This window comes from Zalophus californianus, chromosome 7, assembly GCF_009762305.2.
Source record: "Zalophus californianus isolate mZalCal1 chromosome 7, mZalCal1.pri.v2, whole genome shotgun sequence".
Taxonomy (NCBI): domain Eukaryota; kingdom Metazoa; phylum Chordata; class Mammalia; order Carnivora; family Otariidae; genus Zalophus; species Zalophus californianus.
The window spans coordinates 115,608,351-115,627,786 of record NC_045601.1 but is presented as its reverse complement, the minus strand read 5'-3'; the positions used below and the strand labels follow the sequence as shown (position 1 = coordinate 115,627,786).

Here is a 19,436-nt window from a genome sequence, read left to right as displayed (position 1 = left end):
ATATGGGGAGGGCTTAGTATGTACAAATACTGCACTACACACTTTACAAGCATTTTCACATTTAATTCTTCCGTAAGCCCCACAAGTAAGAATTATTATCCATGTTTTCCAGATGAGAAAATTGAGGCTCAGAAAGATTAAATAACCTGATCAGGCAGCACGGCTAGTAAGCGGGAGATGGCACTTGAAACTAGGGATTCTACCACCTCCTAGGGTTAATGAGACTCAGAAAAGAGACGCTATGTAAAACCGTTTGCATCTGGCTTTAAGAAACCTATTATTTCTCAGTTGTCACCGTCTCAGCAAGCTTTCTGTCTTAAAGTTGAACTCCTATCTTCCCTGCTTCACTACCCCATCCCCACGCCCCCTGCACTTGACTCCACCTGACTACATACTGACTTTATTATTTGTTTTTCCCAACTCCTACTGTCTACTCCACGAGGGCAAGGATCTTTGTTTTGTTCACTGCTGACTTTCTCAGCCTTTATAGCAGTACCTGGTACACAGCGGGAAATGCTTAGAAAGTTGTCGAAAGAACGAATAACACGCTTCCGGAAGCATCAAGGATTGAAATTTGAGGGGCGTGGATTGATCTTCACAGGGACCCTTCGTACATCCCCTTCCGCCTTGCTATAGGTGAGGGGGAGAAGGAGAAAAGCCCCGCCCCTCGCTCGGCCGCCGCCGCGGCTACGGCTGTCGTAGCGCAACGCGGCCAGCGGATTGGATGACTGGGTAGGGTTTCTGGAGTCGCGTTTGACTCATCGATTCCGCGGCGTCGGCGCTTGCTGTGTGCGTCATTTCCGGGCGGCGCGGGACGGAGTGGCCAACGGCCTGCAGAGCAACATGCCTAAGTGAGTGGGGCCCGGAATCTGCGGGTGTTCGCGGTCACGGTCGCTAACTGTGGCCCAGTGGGGGAATGCAGAGAGGGTTCTAGCTCTTGAGGTTTCCCGGGAAGCGAGAGGGTGTGGGGGAGGGAGCCCGGCAGTTCTAGATACTGTCCTCTTGCAGTGTCTGTAGGTCGACTCTGCGCAAGGCAACAAAAAAGCCTAGTGTGTGTCAGGTCGCTTTGTCTGCTGTCTTGGAATCGTGAATAGATACTTTTATAATTTGCCTTCATTGAACAGCACTTCGGTGGATGGGCATCTGTTAACTGGTGGTCGTCTTCTCTTTTTTTCTGTTTTCCACTGCTTTCCAGGTTTTATTGTGACTACTGCGACACGTACCTCACCCATGACTCTGTAAGTAGTGTCTCTTTTCAGTTTCAGAACACATTGTGCGTAACAAGTTTATATTTTTTTTTAGGTGTAAATTTGTGCTTTTCATCCTGTTGAGGTTTAAGTGCTGCGTGGGGAAAATAATCTGGATTTCTTTTCCCCCACCGTTCCTGTAACTGTTTTCACAATTTGTAGTTATTGGTCTTCCAGCAGTTCGTGTTTTCAGTTGAGACCCAAAGTAATAATGCTTTAGCAAAATTGAAGGTGAAAAAAAATTTGTATGACAAGTAGAAATTGCAAGGACATGTCCTAAAGTTTAATATTTGATTGGGACAAGGCACTCAAACATTTGATTGATTAAACTGGAAAGAAATGCCTACATTTGAAACTGAGTTTTTTACTTTGATTTGATTAAAAACTCAAACAATACCAACTAAGATTGAATATTTCCTATGTTTTAGGCAGTGTTCCAGATGCTTTACATGTATCATTTTGTTTAATGCTCATGATAAGTGTATAAGGTTAGTATTATCTCCATTTTACAGAGGAGGAAACTGAGGCAGCATATGGGTAAATGGGTGTCACTAAACCAGTAAGTTGTACAGAGCTAGAAGGTTAGCCTAAGCACTCTAACTCCAGGGCTTCTCTGCCAGCAGCTCTCAGACTTTTTTGTCTCATGGTCCCTTTCCACTCATAAAAATTACTGGGTTATTAAAAATAGTTACATCAGATATATTGCTTTAATTACTAATATTTGCTGTATTTGAAATTAAAACTTAAAATTTAAAAAATACTGATCATTTGAAAGTAACATTAACAAACTTTTTACTTGTAATACAGGTAACATTTTATAAGTGAAAAATAGCTATTTTCCAAAAAAAAGAAAAAAATTAGTGTGAAGAATGGCATTGCTTTAACCTTTTTGCAAGCCTCTGTAATGTCTGACTTAATGGAAGATAGCTGGATTCTTCTGTATTAAATTTGTTGCACTATGTTTTGGTTGAATGTATGAAGAATGGATAAGGAATTGAAAAAAAGTAGGGTTCTTTACTAGCCTTTTTAGATAATTGTAGATATTCTTTAATACTTTGTATTACTGTATCCAAACTAGTTGCAGTACGGAATCTGAAACTATATCAAACTTTTCATACTCTGTTACGTCAAAATTCACTGATTTAGGGGTGCCTAGGTGGCTCAGTCGTTTAGGCGCCTGACTGTTGATTTCGGCTCAGGTCATGATCTCAGGGTTGTGAGACTGAGCCCCTTGTCGGGCTCCATGCTGGGCATGGAGCCTGCTTAAGATTCTCTCTCTCCATTTGCCCTTCCCTGTCCACCATGCCCCCAATTTCACTGATCTCTCTTGCACTTTGAGTGAATCTTTTCCAGATGTGATTTTGTAACATGCTTTGGTCATTTGGAAAATGAATATTGGAAAATTGGTTCACTCAGTTATACAGGTCTTCCATGTGTTGACACATTTGATTATGTAATATAAAAATTCACATTAATGTCACAGTCTAATCAGAAATGGCTTTTAAGTATTGGGAAGCTGACAAGCTCATGGTAGTAGATAAGGCTTTCTAAAATTGAGTTTTGTTTGAACACTCAAATTTTATCCTTGGCAATAAGTACTACCAATTGCTTCCTTTGAAGTGATAGGCTCACTTCAGTTACTTCTGAGAAGTCTGAATGTCCAGTTTGTTTCTCAGTCAAGTAAAAATGATGTTCCATTAAAGAGGCAGCTGGTAGAGCTTACAACTTGAACTATTTGCATTCCCGCTTTTCTTTGAAATAGCATCATATTTTGGCATGCAGCTGAAGTACTTTGTGCATCCCACTTTTCACCCAGAATATTAAAAAGACATGAACTCAAGAGTTGAGATTTAGTAGAATTAATAATTTTGCTCCTTCATCAGGACAGTGTCAGTGAAACTGGTTTGTTTTTTTTTTCCTGTGAGTGCATGGTGTTGAAAAATACAACAATCCCTAATGCATTGGGTTGCCGTTGCCTTGATTTATTCTAAAGTGCCAGAAGTTTGGGATCATCCGTGCAAATGTCAATACAGTGGAAAAGGAAAGTAATGTCTTAGTATTATTATGAAACTACTTTGACCTTGCAGACCCCCTGAAAGGTGGGTCTGAGACACCTTTAGATGCCTGTGAGCCACACATTGAAAACTACAGCTCTATTTGGTTGCCTCTGCAGAAATGTGATTAAACTGGAACTCTTGATCATCTTGTCATCTTGAATAGTAGCTGCAAGAACCGTAGCCAGTGATTTCTGTGTTGTCACTTCGTTTAGAATTCTAACACTTGGTCAGATGTAGTATTAATTTGTGGAACATCTAAGTAGGATGGCTCCTCTTGAAGTAATAATAGTTCTGAATATTATTATAGATTGTCCTGGATGGGACTCCTCCAATAAGTTGGTATTACAGTAGTTTGCCTATAGAGTCCCACTTTTTTATTTTGTTTTGTTTTTTTGATCAGCCCCCTTTCTAGATCAAACCCCTCATCATAATTTTCTGAAACTGCAAGTAGGCAATGATCTTCTCCCCTTTTATAGCTTATCTTGCTAACGCCAGCAGAGAATTGAAAAGTATCTCTTTAGGGCGCCTGGGTGGCTCAGTTGGTTAAGCGACTGCCTTCGGCTCAGGTCATGATCCCGGGGTCCCGGGATCGATTCCCGCATCGGGCTCCCTGCTCAGCAGGGAGTCTGCTTCTCCCTCTGACCCTCCCCCTCTCATTCTCTCTCTCAAATAAATAAATAAAATCTTTATTTTTTTTTAAGATTTTATTTATTTGAGAGAGAGAGAGAGAGAGCATGAGAGGGGGAGGGTCAGAGGGAGAAGCAGACTCCCTGCTGAGCAGGGAGCCCGATGCGGGAATCGATCCCGGGACCCCGGGATCATGACCTGAGCCGAAGGCAGTCGCTTAACCAACTGAGCCACCCAGGCGCCCCTAAAATCTTTAAAAAAAAAAAAGTATCTCTTTATAATGAATGTCTCTTTGTGAGAAATGTCAGGAACCCTTAATACTGTTGTTCTAACATGGTAGTGAAAGTAGGAAGATTCCATAGTGATTGAAGCAGTTCCCTGTGGTGGACTTTGAAATACAGTAAACATTCAGCACTGCAACTTTTGAGTTTTGCTGATTTTTAGGCATGATTTTATTAGGCTTAAGGCCTCATCGTGTTACATAATCAGTCACTGGGGAGTCAGGGAACAATATTTTGAAATGTAGACCATGAAAAGACAGTCTGTGGTCATGTGATACTGGTCATGTCTGCTGCTACTGAAGCAATCCTGTGACGAGAGGATGTGTCGGTAGGAGGTAGTTAGCCGTGAGGAGCATCTGAGTAAGATCTGGGCTCCAGGCCTTGGTTTGCTACTTACCAGCTATGTGTTTTAAGACAAGTCTTTCACCAAAGAATAAAGTTATGAAAATCTTGGCATCTGGAAAAAAAAAAGACAAGTCTTTCAGCATAAATTGAAGATAATAGGCTTGTGATTTTTTAAATCAATTTTATTGAATTATGCTTTGATTAAATGCATACATTTTAAGTGTACAGTCTGATGATTTGGCAAATAATACAGTTTGGTGTATACATGAGATATAAAACATTTCCATTAACCCAGAAAGTTCCTTTGTGTTTTTTTTTTTACAGTCCATCCCCTGCACCCTTAGCCCCGACTGATCTGGTTTTTATTACGAAAGATCATTATTAACTGGTTTTAAAACTTCATATGAATGGAATCTTACAGTATATACTCTCTGTGTGTCTTATTTCTTTTGCTGAGCATGCTTTTTTTTTTTTTTTTTTAAGATTATTAGAGAGCAAGCACTAGCGGTGGGGAGGGGCAGAGGGACAAGCATACTCCCTGCTGAGCGGGGAGCCTGATTTGGGCTCAGTACCAGAACTCCCAAGATCCATGACCTGAACTGAAGGCAGATGTTTAACCGACTGAGCCACCCAGGCGTCCTGAGCATGATTTTGAGATTAGTCCATAATTGTGTGAATCAGTGATTCATTCTTTCTGATTAATATCCCATTGTATCATGCACGTGTGATTATTACGATGATTGAGACACTCCTTGCAAAGTGCATAGCATGATGTTTGGCATGTAGTAAGTGTTAAATAAATGTTAACTTAAACAGATGGTAAAATGTGTGGCGTTTATCTTATGTCAATTTTACCTCAGTCAAGCTGTTAAAGAACAAAAGGATCAGTGGGCTAGAGACAAAAGTCTGTATATGATTCACATAGTCTGTATTCTAGACCCATAGTCATTTAAAAGAAGATATTCTCATATACAGTATAATTTAAATGTATGTAAGCTATATTATTTTGCTATGGAATAATCTAAGAAAGGGCATTAAAATGGCAATACGTTCTAGATCAGGAGTTTGCAAACTCTTCCTTAAAGTGGCAGATTGTAATTATTTTAGGTTTATGGACCATATAGTCTTTGTTGTGATGACTTGTAGAGAAAAGAAACAGATAATACCTGAACAAATGAATGTGGCTGTTCCACTCTGTTGTTTTACAAAATCAGGTGGCTGGCCCATGGGCCATAGTTTGCTGACCTCTGGTTCAGATGATTAATATAGTAGATAAATGACCACAGTACATTGTTGGATAATGTTTGTAAAGGATGCTTCAGCACCCAGCTAAAGCTGGTGAAGGTAGCCAGGCTACCTATATAAAGGAAAGGCTTTATAAAATTTCTAGTTGGGAAAACTTGTTTCTGTGACTGATATGACCTTTTTGTCTTACAGCCATCTGTGAGAAAGACACACTGCAGTGGTAGGAAACACAAAGAGAATGTGAAAGACTACTATCAGAAATGGATGGAAGAGCAGGCTCAGAGCCTGATCGACAAAACAAGTACGTTTTAGTCTCTTGTTCTGATGTGGTAGAATGGTCCCATTCTTTCTCATCCCTGTCTCTCTGTTGACTCATCCTGAGTGATAAATAGGAGCATTCTGATGTGTTCAATGAAAGAATTAGAAGGTCGTTGGTTTCCTGGGGAATGTAGGAACACATTAATAATTATTGAGGTTAGAGCAATCAGGTATTGATTAGATTGGGAAGTGGGACAGAGAAGAATGGGTTGCCTAATAATTTCTTTATTGACATGGACCAGATTTTGTAGCAAATTTATGTGAAACCTCCTTTATAGTGATCATAGTTTTTATTTTTATTTTCTTTTTTTAAAGATTTTATATATTTATATATTAAATATTTATATATTTATTAGAGAGAGAGCTGGAGAGAGCACAAGCAGGGGGAGGGGCAGAGGCAGAGGGAGAAGCAGGCTCCCTGTTCAGCAGGGAGCCGGATGCGGAGCTCGATCCCAGGACCCTGGAATCATGACCTGAGCCGAAGGCAGATGCTTAACAGCTGAGCCATGTAAGCGCCCTGATCATAGTGTTTAGAACTATTTTCCTTTGTAATAGGAAAATGTGGAGGTGGGTTTGTAGTTACCTTCAAAGAGTTTGAGAGACTTTGAGTTTCTTATTCTTGTAGTCCTGATAAAGATACTCAGTTAAGAAGGAAGTAATGGATGTGACAAAGTATTCTGAGTACGTTTTAGACCCCTGTTGGACATGCCATACTCTTTTTGTTTTGTGCCCAACGCAGGGCTTGAACTCACGACCCTGAGATCAAGACCTGAGCTGAGATCAAGAGTCAGATGCCTAACCACCTGAACCACCCAGGCCCCCCTCTTTTTGTTTAATTTGGGAAATATTTGTTTAGGTTAGTTGAGTTCAAGACACTGACAGAAGATGTTGCATTTCTATGTTAGATCATGCTGGTGTATTTTAAACATGGCCTTTCTCATTTATTGTATTCAGAGCTGGCAGGCAAATGTGGGCTTTGATTGTGTTGCAATTTTAAGAAAAAAGCAAAGCTTATGGAAAATATCAAAAAAAGAGAAAGACGGGTTAATGAATGAACCTCCCGTGGCTGACCCCCACCCCTAATTTCCATCACCTAGTTGCAGCAGTCTTGTTTTGTTTATACCGGGTTCTCAAACTTAGCACTATTGACATTTGGGGCTGGATGATTTTTTGTTGTGGAGCTGTCCTGTGCATTGTAGGCTGTTCACTAGTAGCCCTGGCATCTACCCACTAGATGCCAATAGCATTTCCCAATTGTGACAACTAAAAATGTCCCCAAGCATTGCCCAGTGTCCCCAGGAAGGTGAAAATTGCCCCTAGTGGAGAGCCACCAAATACCTTCATCTTCTCCCTTTCTCCATCCTGGATTTTTAAGGAGCAAATCTCAGACATTGTCCCATTTCATTTGAAAAAATACATTATATGGGACGCCTGGGAGGCTCAGCCGGTTAGGCGGCTGCCTTCGGGTCAGGTCATGATCCTGGGGTCCTGGGATTGAGCCCTGCATAAGGCTCCCTGCACAGTGGGGAGCCTGTTTGTCCCTCTCCCTCTGCTGCTCCCCCTGCTTGTGCTCTCTCTCTGTCAAATAAATAAAATCTTAAAAAAAAAAAAGGAAGAAAAAAAGAATTAGAATGTAATCTTTTTTTTCTATTTGAAAAGATGTGAAAAATTTCTTGGTATTAAAGGTTAGAATTATATTCATTTGGTTGTTTTTTGTATGCAGCAAAAGAATTTAGGATGAGTAAATGTTTTTGATGGAAGACTTTTGGAAGAGAGAAGGCAAGCCCTCAGGGACATACCATGTGATATTGATGTCCATGATTATGTTGGCTTTGAGTCCACTGTTGAGCCGATGGCTTAGTTACTCCCTCTTCAGTCTCTACAAGTTGTCCTTCTGCTTAGGGTGTGGGAGGTATCATTTTGATTGGAAAAGCTCTTGTTGGGATATGATCTCCTGTAGAGCACAGGCTGTATTCAGAGGCATATGAGTAGCTGGCTGTGCATAAAGAAATCTCCACTTCTAAGTCATTTTTTTTGGATCTGGTCTTTAGGAGTTAGCAGTGATTTACTTGAGTAATTTGACCTACGTTGCACTGGTGGGGGTGGAATGGGGATAGGTAGGGTGTCCTTAGGCTGCAGATTGCACTGAATCGGAAAGGACTTATATTTAGGAATAGCTTTTATGAGTGTACATTTTATTTTTATTTTATTTATTAATTTTAGTTCCAGTATAGTTAACTATGAGTATCTATCTTAGTATTTATGTGTGACTTCTTTGTAAAGCCACATATTAATTATCTTCAATTTCTTTTGTTTTCATTTGTGCCTCATATTGTCTGAAAGAAAAAAGTTGATTGTATTGGATGTTTTTTTAAGTTCGTAATCTCCTTTAGGGCAGGCTCTTGCTTTAAAATCTTTGTTTCTCTTTCATGTCTCTTAGCTCAGTACATTAATTTCAAAACTGCTAAACCAAAATGATGTGAAGTTTTTCAAAGCCTGGCCGTTGGGCAGGTATCACACATTTTTCAAACAAAACTGCATGGTTCAAATTGTTTGTGAATAGCATCTACAGATTAAAGATGTCTTCATCTCTTTGGTAAGACATTGGTAGATGGGAGGTCTTCATTCCATTCTCCCATAGATAATTCAGCCATAAAATGCTGACTAAATAAAAATGGGTTAAAAAACCCAAATCAGTACACCAATTAATTGTAATTTTTGCTGGTGAATACCTATGGTTGATTTAAAAACTGTAGAGGCCATGATGTAGTAATCTTAAATGACGTAAAGTGAAATAAATGGGACCATTAAGGATTTAAAAGAGAAGGGTTATTTTAGTAAATGGGTTGTTGAGTTATTATTCACTCTGTGTTGTTTTTTTTTCTCACTCTATCCAAAGCTGCTGCATTTCAACAAGGAAAGATACCTCCTACTCCATTCTCTGCTCCTCCTCCTGCAGGGGCAATGATCCCACCTCCCCCCAGTCTCCGTAAGTTTATAAAGTTTTTTTTTAGCAGCCATAACTTCAGGGGGGCAGATTATGCTTTGATTTTGTTAGATTATCTCACAGTTGACTTTTGAATGCTCATTGTATGAATATATAGATAGTAAAAGAAAACTTCAGTGGTATCATTTCTGAAATATCTTCAGTTACATTGGCTTATTGCTAGGATATTGTATTTGTAACATCCCAAGTGGGTTTGAGACAAATTCAGTGGAAAGGTCAGAATGTACCTGTGATTAGATGAGCTAAATTATTACTATATTAGATGAGCTAATATATGAATATATTGATGAGTATATATTTTTTTACTTTAAATTTTTTTATTATGTTAATCACCATACTTACTTGATGAGTATATTAAATTATTTACTGCTGTGAACCCAACACTGGAGGAGTAAAGTAGTGGATACACTCTTCAGTTTTTCTTCCTATTTTCTAACCCACCTAACACCAATATATATATATACCTTGGAAAAGACAAGAACTGGACAGTTGAAAGTAGAGTGAATCAAAGGCCTCTTCTCTCTGTGAAAGTTTTTTGTTTCTGAATGACAGAAGGAAAGTGAGTAACTAGGCCATAAGTTCCCTGGCTCTCTTGGAAGGGCTTAGATTGAAAGTGAATTCAGAAACCTAAACTTGGTCCTGTAAGTAACTCTGGGTGTAAACATGGAGAAGTAGGCTGTTTATATAATTGCACACTAATGCAGGTAGACCATTAATGGCCCACTAAACCCTTCTTGGGCTTCCACCATCCTGGGACCAGGTCAGGCCTTGGGTTACAGGAGCTCTCAGGTCACCTCTCTGTCCTATTCTGTATTTTGACTGGCTGGCACCCAACTCCATTATTTTTAATAGTAGAATAATCTATAGTATGACTGTGCTGTAATTAACCTCACCATTTTCATATTGTTGGACATTTAAGTTGTTCCAAATTGTTGTAAACGATACTGTCAAGAATATCTCTGCATACACATCTTCGTATTTCCAAAGAATCTTTTAAAGATTTTGATTTTTTAAAAAACAAATCTGAAATTAGGTACTTGTGGTTTTAGTTTGACAGCTCTACAGACAGCATAATACTCTTTTAAAAAAAAAACTTCTGGAATTTTTTTAACCTGGAGAACCTGATTTCATTTTATACTTCTGTTTAGACAAGTCTTGTTTTTGTTTTTTGGACATAAAGTAACTAGAGTTTTGTGACATATTGATGTTTGTGGATCTGCTGTTATAAAAGAAACCATAAGAAGTCTATTGTTCCAGAACTTGGACTGGACTGTGAGGCCCTACTAGTTTTACAGAAGAGAAAATATTAATACGTAAGCATATCTTAACCTCCGCCCCCATTCGTTATTCCAGCGGGTCCTCCTCGCCCTGGTATGATGCCAGCGCCCCATATGGGGGGCCCTCCCATGATGCCAATGATGGGCCCTCCTCCTCCTGGGATGATGCCAGTGGGACCTGGTAAGTTTGAATCTCTTTCCTTTTATGATGTTCCATTGTGTTTTAGTTCTCCATTTAAATGGAATTCTTAATTCATTGTCTAAACATATTATTGCAACAAATTATATTTGGCAAATCTGTACTGATAAAAAGAAATATTTATTTTATCAGTGTAATTGGATGATACCCAAAGACCTTGTACTACTAAAAACAGGATAAGGCTGCCCTTTTTTTTCTTCTCCCTCCCTGCTGCTTACTTGCCGCCTTCTGACTTTTGGCCGTTTATAATGGAGAAAAGGGTAAATGAGTTTGTTCTAAGGGGAGATAAAGGGAAGGGTAGGTAAATACTTGTGCTGCTACTTTTTTCAGTTTTGATTTGAAGCAGAGCTACCTCTTGTTGCTGATTTAATCTTGCTGGTTAACTAGGCCACGTTAGTATATGAAAAAGGCCTTAGCACTGTAGTTTGTCTTCTATTCAGGAAGAGAGATAACAAACATTTTATTTGAACATAAACATGAGAATAGATTAATTTGCAGATTTTTCTGATAGTCGATCAGGGCCTTTGCTTTGAAAATGAGTCTGCTGATTGGAGCACAATCTATTTCTTGACTAAATCAATAAACCATATCCATAATGCATTCTTTTTCTTTTTTAAAATTTTATTTATTTATTTGACAGAGCACAAGCAGGGGGCACAGCAGGCAGAGGGAGAGGGAGAAGCAGACTCCCCGCCAAGCAGGGAGCCCAACTCGGGGCTCCATCCCAGGACCCTGGGATCATGATCTGAGCCAGAGGCAGATGCTTAACAGATTGAGCCACCCAGGCGCCCCCCATAATGCATTCTTTACCAACTTTTGTTTCATTTTCATTCAAGGTTAGAAACCTTGTGAGGCAATCTAGTTCCAATCTTTTATGATCCTCTCACCTACCAAATTTGTGAGCACTTTTTGGGATGATTTACTTGAGTTTTTCCAAATATCTACTTAGTTTTTGTGGAAAAAAAATTTTTTTTTTTGTTAAGATTTTTTTTTTTTTAAGATTTCATTTATGTATTTGACATGGTGGGGGGGCGTTGAGAGCAAGCACAAGCAGGAGGAGCGGCAGGCAGAGGGAGAAGCAAGCTCCCTGCTGAGCAAGGAGCCCGATGTGGGGCTCGATCCCAGGACCCTGGGATCTCGACCCTAGCCAAAGGCGGCCGCTTAGCCAACTGAGCCACCCAGGTTCCCCAAACAATTCTTTTTTATACTCATTTTATTGATTTGCAGAATAAATTATGTAATTAGAGTAAATACAATGGCCGTTAAGAAGCCTCCAATTCAACTGGTAAGACAAAGTACAAGAAGGTATTAGAGTAGCTTCCTAGCCAGAAGCATTCAGTATGCTCGCTGTGGGTATCATTTAGAGGGATGTGAGGAGAGTCTAGATAAGAGTTCCTGCCTTACCAGCTTCTGAACCTAAAACAAAGTGACTTACATGGCTACTTTTGCATTCTTAAATCAGGGTCACAAATTCGATTTCTCAGAGGGGTTAGGGCTTTGGTGGACTGGTAAATGCATGACACACCTAAAGAAGGCTTCTAGAACTCAGCTTCAGCTGCGGTTGACATAAGATTATTTTAATGAAGTAGTTGGGGGTGGGCAGGGATAAGAATGGGTTGGGATAAGATAGAAGGTTGGCCAGGGGTGGATAATTATTGAAGCTGGATGATGGGTACATGGATGTTCTTTATACTCTTTTTTTCTATTCTTGTGTGTGTTTGAACATTTCCATAATAAAAAGTTGAAGAAAGGAATCTAGACTTACTACTTACTAGTAATTAGGCTATTAGTTGCCAATGTTGGCAACTAATCACAGTTAAATGCACTGTGGAGACCAAAGTAAACAACTTTTCAGGTGCCTCGTTTTCCATCTTTGGTCCAGATGAATTTCCTCTAGGAAATGCTGAATATCGGTTACGTTATGGTGGGGTCTTTAGTAAGACACCTGGAAGTTCAGTAGTATTCTCTGTTCCTGTTAAAATTATCTTTAAAAAATTCTGTACTTGTTGTGTCTTTGCATATACTTGTGTTTTACTTTTTGTGAAAAGACTGTATTCGGCTTTGAATATAGTTTTCTCTTGAACCATTTATTGCAAGCCTTTAATCAAAATGGTTTAATTAGTTGTGTAAATTTTGATATTTAAAAAGAAGACCTGAAAATTATGAGGCATAATAATAAAACGAATACCCGTGAACCCACCACTCAGCTGAGGAGGTAGAATATTATCAATTCTGTGAAGCTGTCTGTAATCCTCCTCAACCCCCACCTCTGCTGGCCCTCCCTTCCCTGGCTCATTTACTTGGCTGGTATATTAATGGGACACTTCAAAAAATTCTTAACAGTTTCTAACTTGCCTTAGAAAAATCAGATTTTTGTGTGTGCACTAATTGTTGTAAATCACATTATTGCCTATTTTTCTTGACTTGAGCTAAGTATGGTTACTAACAGGTTCTCAGCATGGGCCTCCTGCTCACCTTTCCTACAACTCCGAACAAACGCTTAGTGGTAAGATTGTCCTCTGTGCCTGTGTACATTCATGAAATAGCTCCTGGTTTTATGGTGGGTAGAACTGATTAAAAATGCTGACTCAGTAATATGTAATTTAGTTATGAATTTCCCTGAGTGAGAAAAGGTCAGTTTAGGAAACTAGTGTCCCTGGTGGTTTCTGGAAAGCGGTCTATTAATAGTTTACCCCTTACTATCATTAGATCGTGATTCCCATATGGTTCTTGTGTTGACTGTTGTTCTTTGTTTGAGAATGTCTAAGTAATTTACAGATGTGATGAATTTGTTGCATTTCTTCTGTCAAGTATGTCTTTCTTCCAGCATTTTGCAGGGGGGGCTACTTTTTTGTCTTTAATGGAAGTCCCATCAAGCTGGCTCATAAGTAGTATTTTCTGACTCTCTTTTTTCCTTTTCTTTGTTTTGTCCTGCAGCTCCTGGAATGAGGCCACCTATGGGAGGCCACATGCCAATGATGCCTGGGCCCCCAATGATGAGACCTCCTGCCCGTCCCATGATGGTGCCCACTCGGCCAGGAATGACTCGACCAGACAGATAGGAAGAGATAGGAACCTCTTTATGTTCATTTTATATTACTTGTTTACTTCACCAGGAGATCATGGTGTTGTGACTCTGGGTGTTTTCTCACAGCAGGACAAGGAAGACTTGCTCCCCCTTCCTATCAAAGAGAGAATAGTTTTTGCCGGGGAGTAGTGGGACAAAAAAAAAAAAAGCAATTTTCATTTGTATTGTGAAATGTGAAAATAAAATTGTCAACTGTTTTAGTTAAAAACGTGTTCCCTTTTTTCTCCCCTCTGTATTCCTTGTGTATTATAAAAGAGATAAGTATTCCAGTTGTTTCTCTAGCTCATTTTCTCTGCAGCATACCCTCTGCATGACATTCTTTTTCCTTAGCTATAGTGAGTCCTTTTGGACACCCTGCCTTTATTTAGTAAAGTTGTTTTGTGCAAGACTTGGTAAATCTAACACTTATGGAGCTTTTTGTTGATTAAAACAATAAACAGCACAATTGGTTACTTTTTCACATGAGCAGCATTTGGTGTAGTAAGTGGAAAATTTTAAATCTTTTATGCTGAAGTAGGGAAAAAGACTTTCCAGTCTCTGTATGTCAGCTAAAGATTGCCTTAACCTCAGCTTCTCCTTTCTCTTAGTTCCTCTTTTTCTTGGGCTTAATCAGAAAACTTTTTTTTTTTTATCAGAAAACTTTCTAATAGTAATGGTAAAATTAGGCAGATTTCCATGGTACAGAAGTTGTCTTCAGAATGTCATTTGTTATATCATTGGGCTATAAAAGTAGGCTATTTTCAGAGAAACATCTAGAAAGTAAGCCATCGGCACTTTATATTCTGCTCAGTGTACAATCCAAGCTGTTTCACATTGCAAATGGGAGTGAAAATTGTTATAATCTTTGGGGAGGGCAATTTAGCAATATCTATCAGAATTACAGTACCTTTGACTTATCATTTCCATGTCTAGGAATTTATCATACAGATAGACTTGCACATGTACAAGATGATGTGTGTAACAAGACTATGCATTGCAGCAAAAGACAGGAAATACCATAGATGTCCAATGAAGGGGGACTGATTTATCAAGTGTGATACATCCACAAAATGACATATACCAGGCAGGTTAAAACAATAAAGAAGCTCTATGTACTGATGGGGAAAGATCTCTAAGACACACGTTGTACTGAACCTTGATTTTTTCAAAATGAATTGTTCACTGCTATCTTTATTTAGAGGAAATATGTTCCTGTGTAGGCATAAAGGATCTCTAGAAGGACAGATAAGCAACTGGTAATACTGGTTGCTCATGAAGAGTAAATGGGTGGCTGGGGGACGGGTGAATGAGAAGGGCTTATCCCCTTTTTGTATCTTTTTGATTTTGAATCATTATAAAACAAAACTATCTTTGCCATCTGACATTATTATTAAAGTGAAGTTATGGAAGAGGGTGCCCTAAACCAGCAGTTACAACCTACCTGGCTGACGATTAGAATCATGGGGGTCTTTTTAAAAATAGTCCAGATTTTGATTCAATATATCTGGGGTAAGGCTTAGGAAATTGGTATTTTGGGAAAGCTCCCTAGGAAATTTTGATTATTAGTGGGTTTGGCAAACTCTTAGGATCTATTCTACTCAGGAATGTAATACTGGTTGTATGTGTGTGTCATATATATATATATATTTATAGATTTGCAGCTAGAGATTGAAATGGCAATAGGTAGATGGCTTTTTTCCCCTAGAAACTTGAAGAAGGGCTAATTTAGGCTAATAAACAACCTTATCTAGGTAAGCAAGAGGCTAGAAATAGAGATCCTGACATGATTTTATGCTCAGCCTCTGTAAAAGCTGAGTTGACTTCCTAATCTGAGTCTTTGCTAGGACTACTTCCTGCTTTTTAGTTTCTCCTCGTTACATGTTTTAAAGAAGGACTTACCAGAAATTGATAGTTTGTATATCTGAGTTTTACAGCTCAGATTTTTTAGTTTCTTGTTGTTACATGTTTTAAAGAAGGACTTACCAGAAATTGATAGTTTATATATCTTAGTTTTACAGCTCAGATTTGTTACTAAAATCTCTGCAGACTTAAAATAGGGGAAACCTTGCCAACTGAGCTTACATGTGACTCAGCAAATTTCTGGTTGAGATGACTCTGTCAGGCTCAAGGTGCAGAGGGTGTCTTTTGTATATACACAGAAAGCTCCCAGATAGCTATTTTGTTTTTGAAAATAGCCTCAGGTACTTAGGAATAACCCAGGTCTTCCTAAAAGGAAGCTTTTTCCAAAGTATGTTTTTAAGGTTGAATATCCATTCCAGAAACATTTCTTTTTTTTTCTTTAAAGATTTTGTTTTTGGGACGCCTGGGTGGCTCAGTTAAGCATCTGCCTTTGGCTCAAGTCATGATTCCAGGGTCCTGGGATCAAGCCACCCCCCTCCCCCCGCTTGTTTTCTCTCTCGCACATGCGCGCACGCTCAAAAAAATAAATCAATAATTTTAAAAATTAAATATTTTGTTTTTAAGTAATATCCACACCCACCGTGGGGCTCGAATTGACAACCCCAAGATCCTAGAGTCCCATGCTCCACCAACTGAGCCAGCCAGGCACCCAGAAACATTTCTTTGAAGAAGAAAAGTTACATAGTTTTAGAAAAACAGTACGATGACTTAAAAGTTTAACAAACTTTACAATGGATATAGTAGGAATAAATAGTTCAAATAAGGTTCTTTTTGTTTTTTTATTAACTCCTCAAACTGTTTATAGTTAATGATTATAAGACATTTCCTTTGTAAGAGGCTGTGAAGAATACAAATTTACTACTCTTAATCTATGCCTTTAAACATCTGGTTTTAATTGTAAAATACCAGCTATAATGTGAAAATTTGTATAGTGCAACAAGAATGCCACTAGATCTTAAGAATCGAAGAAGTTCGTGTAGAGCGTGTATGGGCTAATGTACTTGCTTCCTTTTCTTGGGCAGATCCAAAGTCACTGGGAGTGCAGTTGAAGTCCAAGCTAGCATCATTTCCACTGCCTCGGCTTTAGTGTTTTGTCAGAATGCCAGTCCCCTTGATTCCCAGCTGCACGAGAAATGGGATCCTTGCATAGAACCACAGGCTAATTTGGTCATCCTGTATGGAAAAAGTCCAGTGGTGATTAAGTGTTTGTCCCAGTTGAATAGCTTCAGTCAGATGGTATCTTTTAGGCTCCTAGATATATTTAGTGAACAAAAGAAAAAAACCTGGCCTGCCTTAGATTTTTCTGATAGAGGTGCCCTGAATAAATGTTAGCTAATTGGGGTCATTTCTTTCCCTCCCAACTGAAAGCTTAAGGGTTAGATTTTCTGGCACAGAATATAGCATCTAAAATAGTTCATCAGACAGGTGCAGGAATAAGATAATCTGAGTGCTGCTTATGGTCCTTACTCTTTAGGCATGGGGGGCTGGCATTTCAGACTTAATGAAAAGTTGGCAAGTACTGTACAAAGAACACTTATGTACCCTTTAACCAGAATCACCTGTTGATAGCTATTGACATTTCACTCAGTTCACTTGATTATTTGCGTGCATGTTTCCTCCCTCTCACTATATATATGTATGCATATATTTTTCCTTAACCATTTGAAAGTAAGTTGCTTAAATCATGCCTTTTACCATACTTAAGTAGGTATTTACTAAGAATAAACATTTTCTTACACAACTATGGTTTAGTTATCAAGCCTAGAAAATACAACCTTGACTCAATAATTTAATCTGCCAACCATATTTCATTTTTATCCATTGATCCAACATTGCCCTTGTATTTTTTTTCTTTCCCCCTTTCCTATACAGGATCCTCTCTAGAATCATGGACTTTATTTTTTAGTCAGAGCTCCTTAGTTCCTTTACTCTAGAACAGTTCTCGGCATTTGTCTTTTATGACACTGACAATCTTACCACCTTTCGTTTAGTACAGTGTTCCTCATTCCTCATTTTGGATTTGCCTGATGTTTCCTCATGATTACATTCTGGTATTTGTCTTCAGTTGTATGCCTAGGATATCACATCTATAGGCAGGCACACAGGGTCCATCTGCCCTTCATTGGTGATGATAATTTTGATCATCCATCAAGGTGTTGTCCAATTTCCCCATACTTGTTCTTTTTGAGTATCTTTCCTCAGCTGCCGATTAAGAAAAGCCCATTGACTTACATGCTTATCTAATAAGACTTTGAACACAGCATATGAATCCAAGATCTCGGGGCACCTGGGTGGCTCAGTCAGTTAAACGTCTGCCTTCAGCTCAGGTCATGATCCCGGGTCCTGGGATATAGTCCCTGCATCAAGCTCCCTGCTCAATGGGGAGTCTGCTTTTCTCTCTTCCCCTGCCCCTCCACCCTGCTCATGCTCTCTCTCTCAAACAAATAAATAAAATCTTAAACCCGAAAAACAAACAAAGGAATCCAAGATTTTAAAGCCCTTTGTAAGGACATAATCAGTTTTCACAGTGACACTGAGAAATAATTTTCCTAATCCTTTCCCACTTTTCTTTGTACATTACATCCTAATAACTTTGGGGAGATGGTTGTTGAAAGAATTAAGTAAAAGGTAGGGCAAAGAATTTTACCTCTTGTCAAATGCTATGTTTTCCCTCTTTATCCCTTTAATCTCTTAGGACTCTGCTGGTAGAGTGAAGCGTGTAAAAAGGGACAAAAAGAAGAGTAATACAATAGAGCTTAGAGTGGCAGACAGAATTACTAATTGCCCGCCCCAGTATCTGTTACTATCTGTAATAATAGAACTCCTAATTTTTTTATCTGCTTTCATGTCCATCTGCAATGAATAGCACATTTGCCAGAGCTTTTAGTTAGGTGAGGCCACGTAGCAGGAGAGAACATGCCTTTTTTCCCTGCCCTTTTTCTTTCCTGTTGAGAGGAAGTGGGTATGATACTTGTGAAATGCAAGCAGCATCTTGGACCTCAGACTGACAGCTAAAGCTAGTGTTAAAGATAGAAGGACCCTAAGTCCCTAATGATTGAAGAGCTGCCATGAACGGCCTACCTTAGACTTACTTTACATGAAAGGTATATACACATTTTTTATTGAAGTCATGTAATAATTTTTGAGTTTTCTGTTATATGCAGCTGAATCTAACCTGACTGATACAAAAGAGGTGCTCAAGGAGAAGAGTAATAATTGATTAATTTGTCCTGCTAGAAGTCAGACAGTTAAAAATACCACTGTTGGACGGTACATGGCCATGAAGTAAGTAAGGGACATAAGGAGTGCCAGATCAGGGATGACTCTATGGGGACGACATGAGGGGGTGGGGGTGGGAGGCAGCCATGCAGCTGTCTACGGCACAAGCTTTCCAGGTAGAGGGTATATCAAGTACAAAGACCCTGAAGTGGAAGTCTGCTTAATGTATTGGAGGAATAGCAGGGAGGCCAGTGTAGTTCAAAACAGAACTGTTGAGAGTGATGGATATGTTCATTGTCTTGATTGTGGTGGTGATTTCACAGGTGTGTATTTATGTCAAAACTTTAAAAACTGTGTACTTTGTTGTATGTCAATCATACCTCAATAAAGTCATTTTAAAACGTCATAGTTACCACAAACTAGAAAACTCTCAAGAATCCTTATAGTCAATAATAACCTATCTTTGCTATTTAGCACTCTATAAAATCAGTTATCACAATGAAGAACAGGTTAGTAGTTGCCAGGTGTTAGGGTGTTGGGGGGGAGCAAGAAGTTACTGTAAAGGGGTAGCATGAGGGAGCTTTTTGTAGTGACGGAGTAGTCTGTATCTTCATTGTGGTAGTGCTT

General features: G+C 39.1%; 1 protein-coding gene across 1 annotated transcript; it reads left to right on the top strand.

The window, feature by feature from the left end:
* The first annotated feature begins 737 nt into the window (after window positions 1–737).
* SNRPC (small nuclear ribonucleoprotein polypeptide C) lies at window positions 738–13,899 on the top strand. The gene is made up of 6 exons (XM_035728705.1): window positions 738–851; window positions 1,196–1,238; window positions 5,995–6,103; window positions 9,020–9,109; window positions 10,481–10,585; window positions 13,541–13,899. Exons 1-6 carry the CDS (start codon window positions 844–846, stop codon window positions 13,663–13,665), a joined length of 480 nt encoding a protein of 159 aa, XP_035584598.1. The 5' UTR covers window positions 738–843; the 3' UTR covers window positions 13,666–13,899.
* The last annotated feature ends 5,537 nt before the right edge of the window (window positions 13,900–19,436 follow it).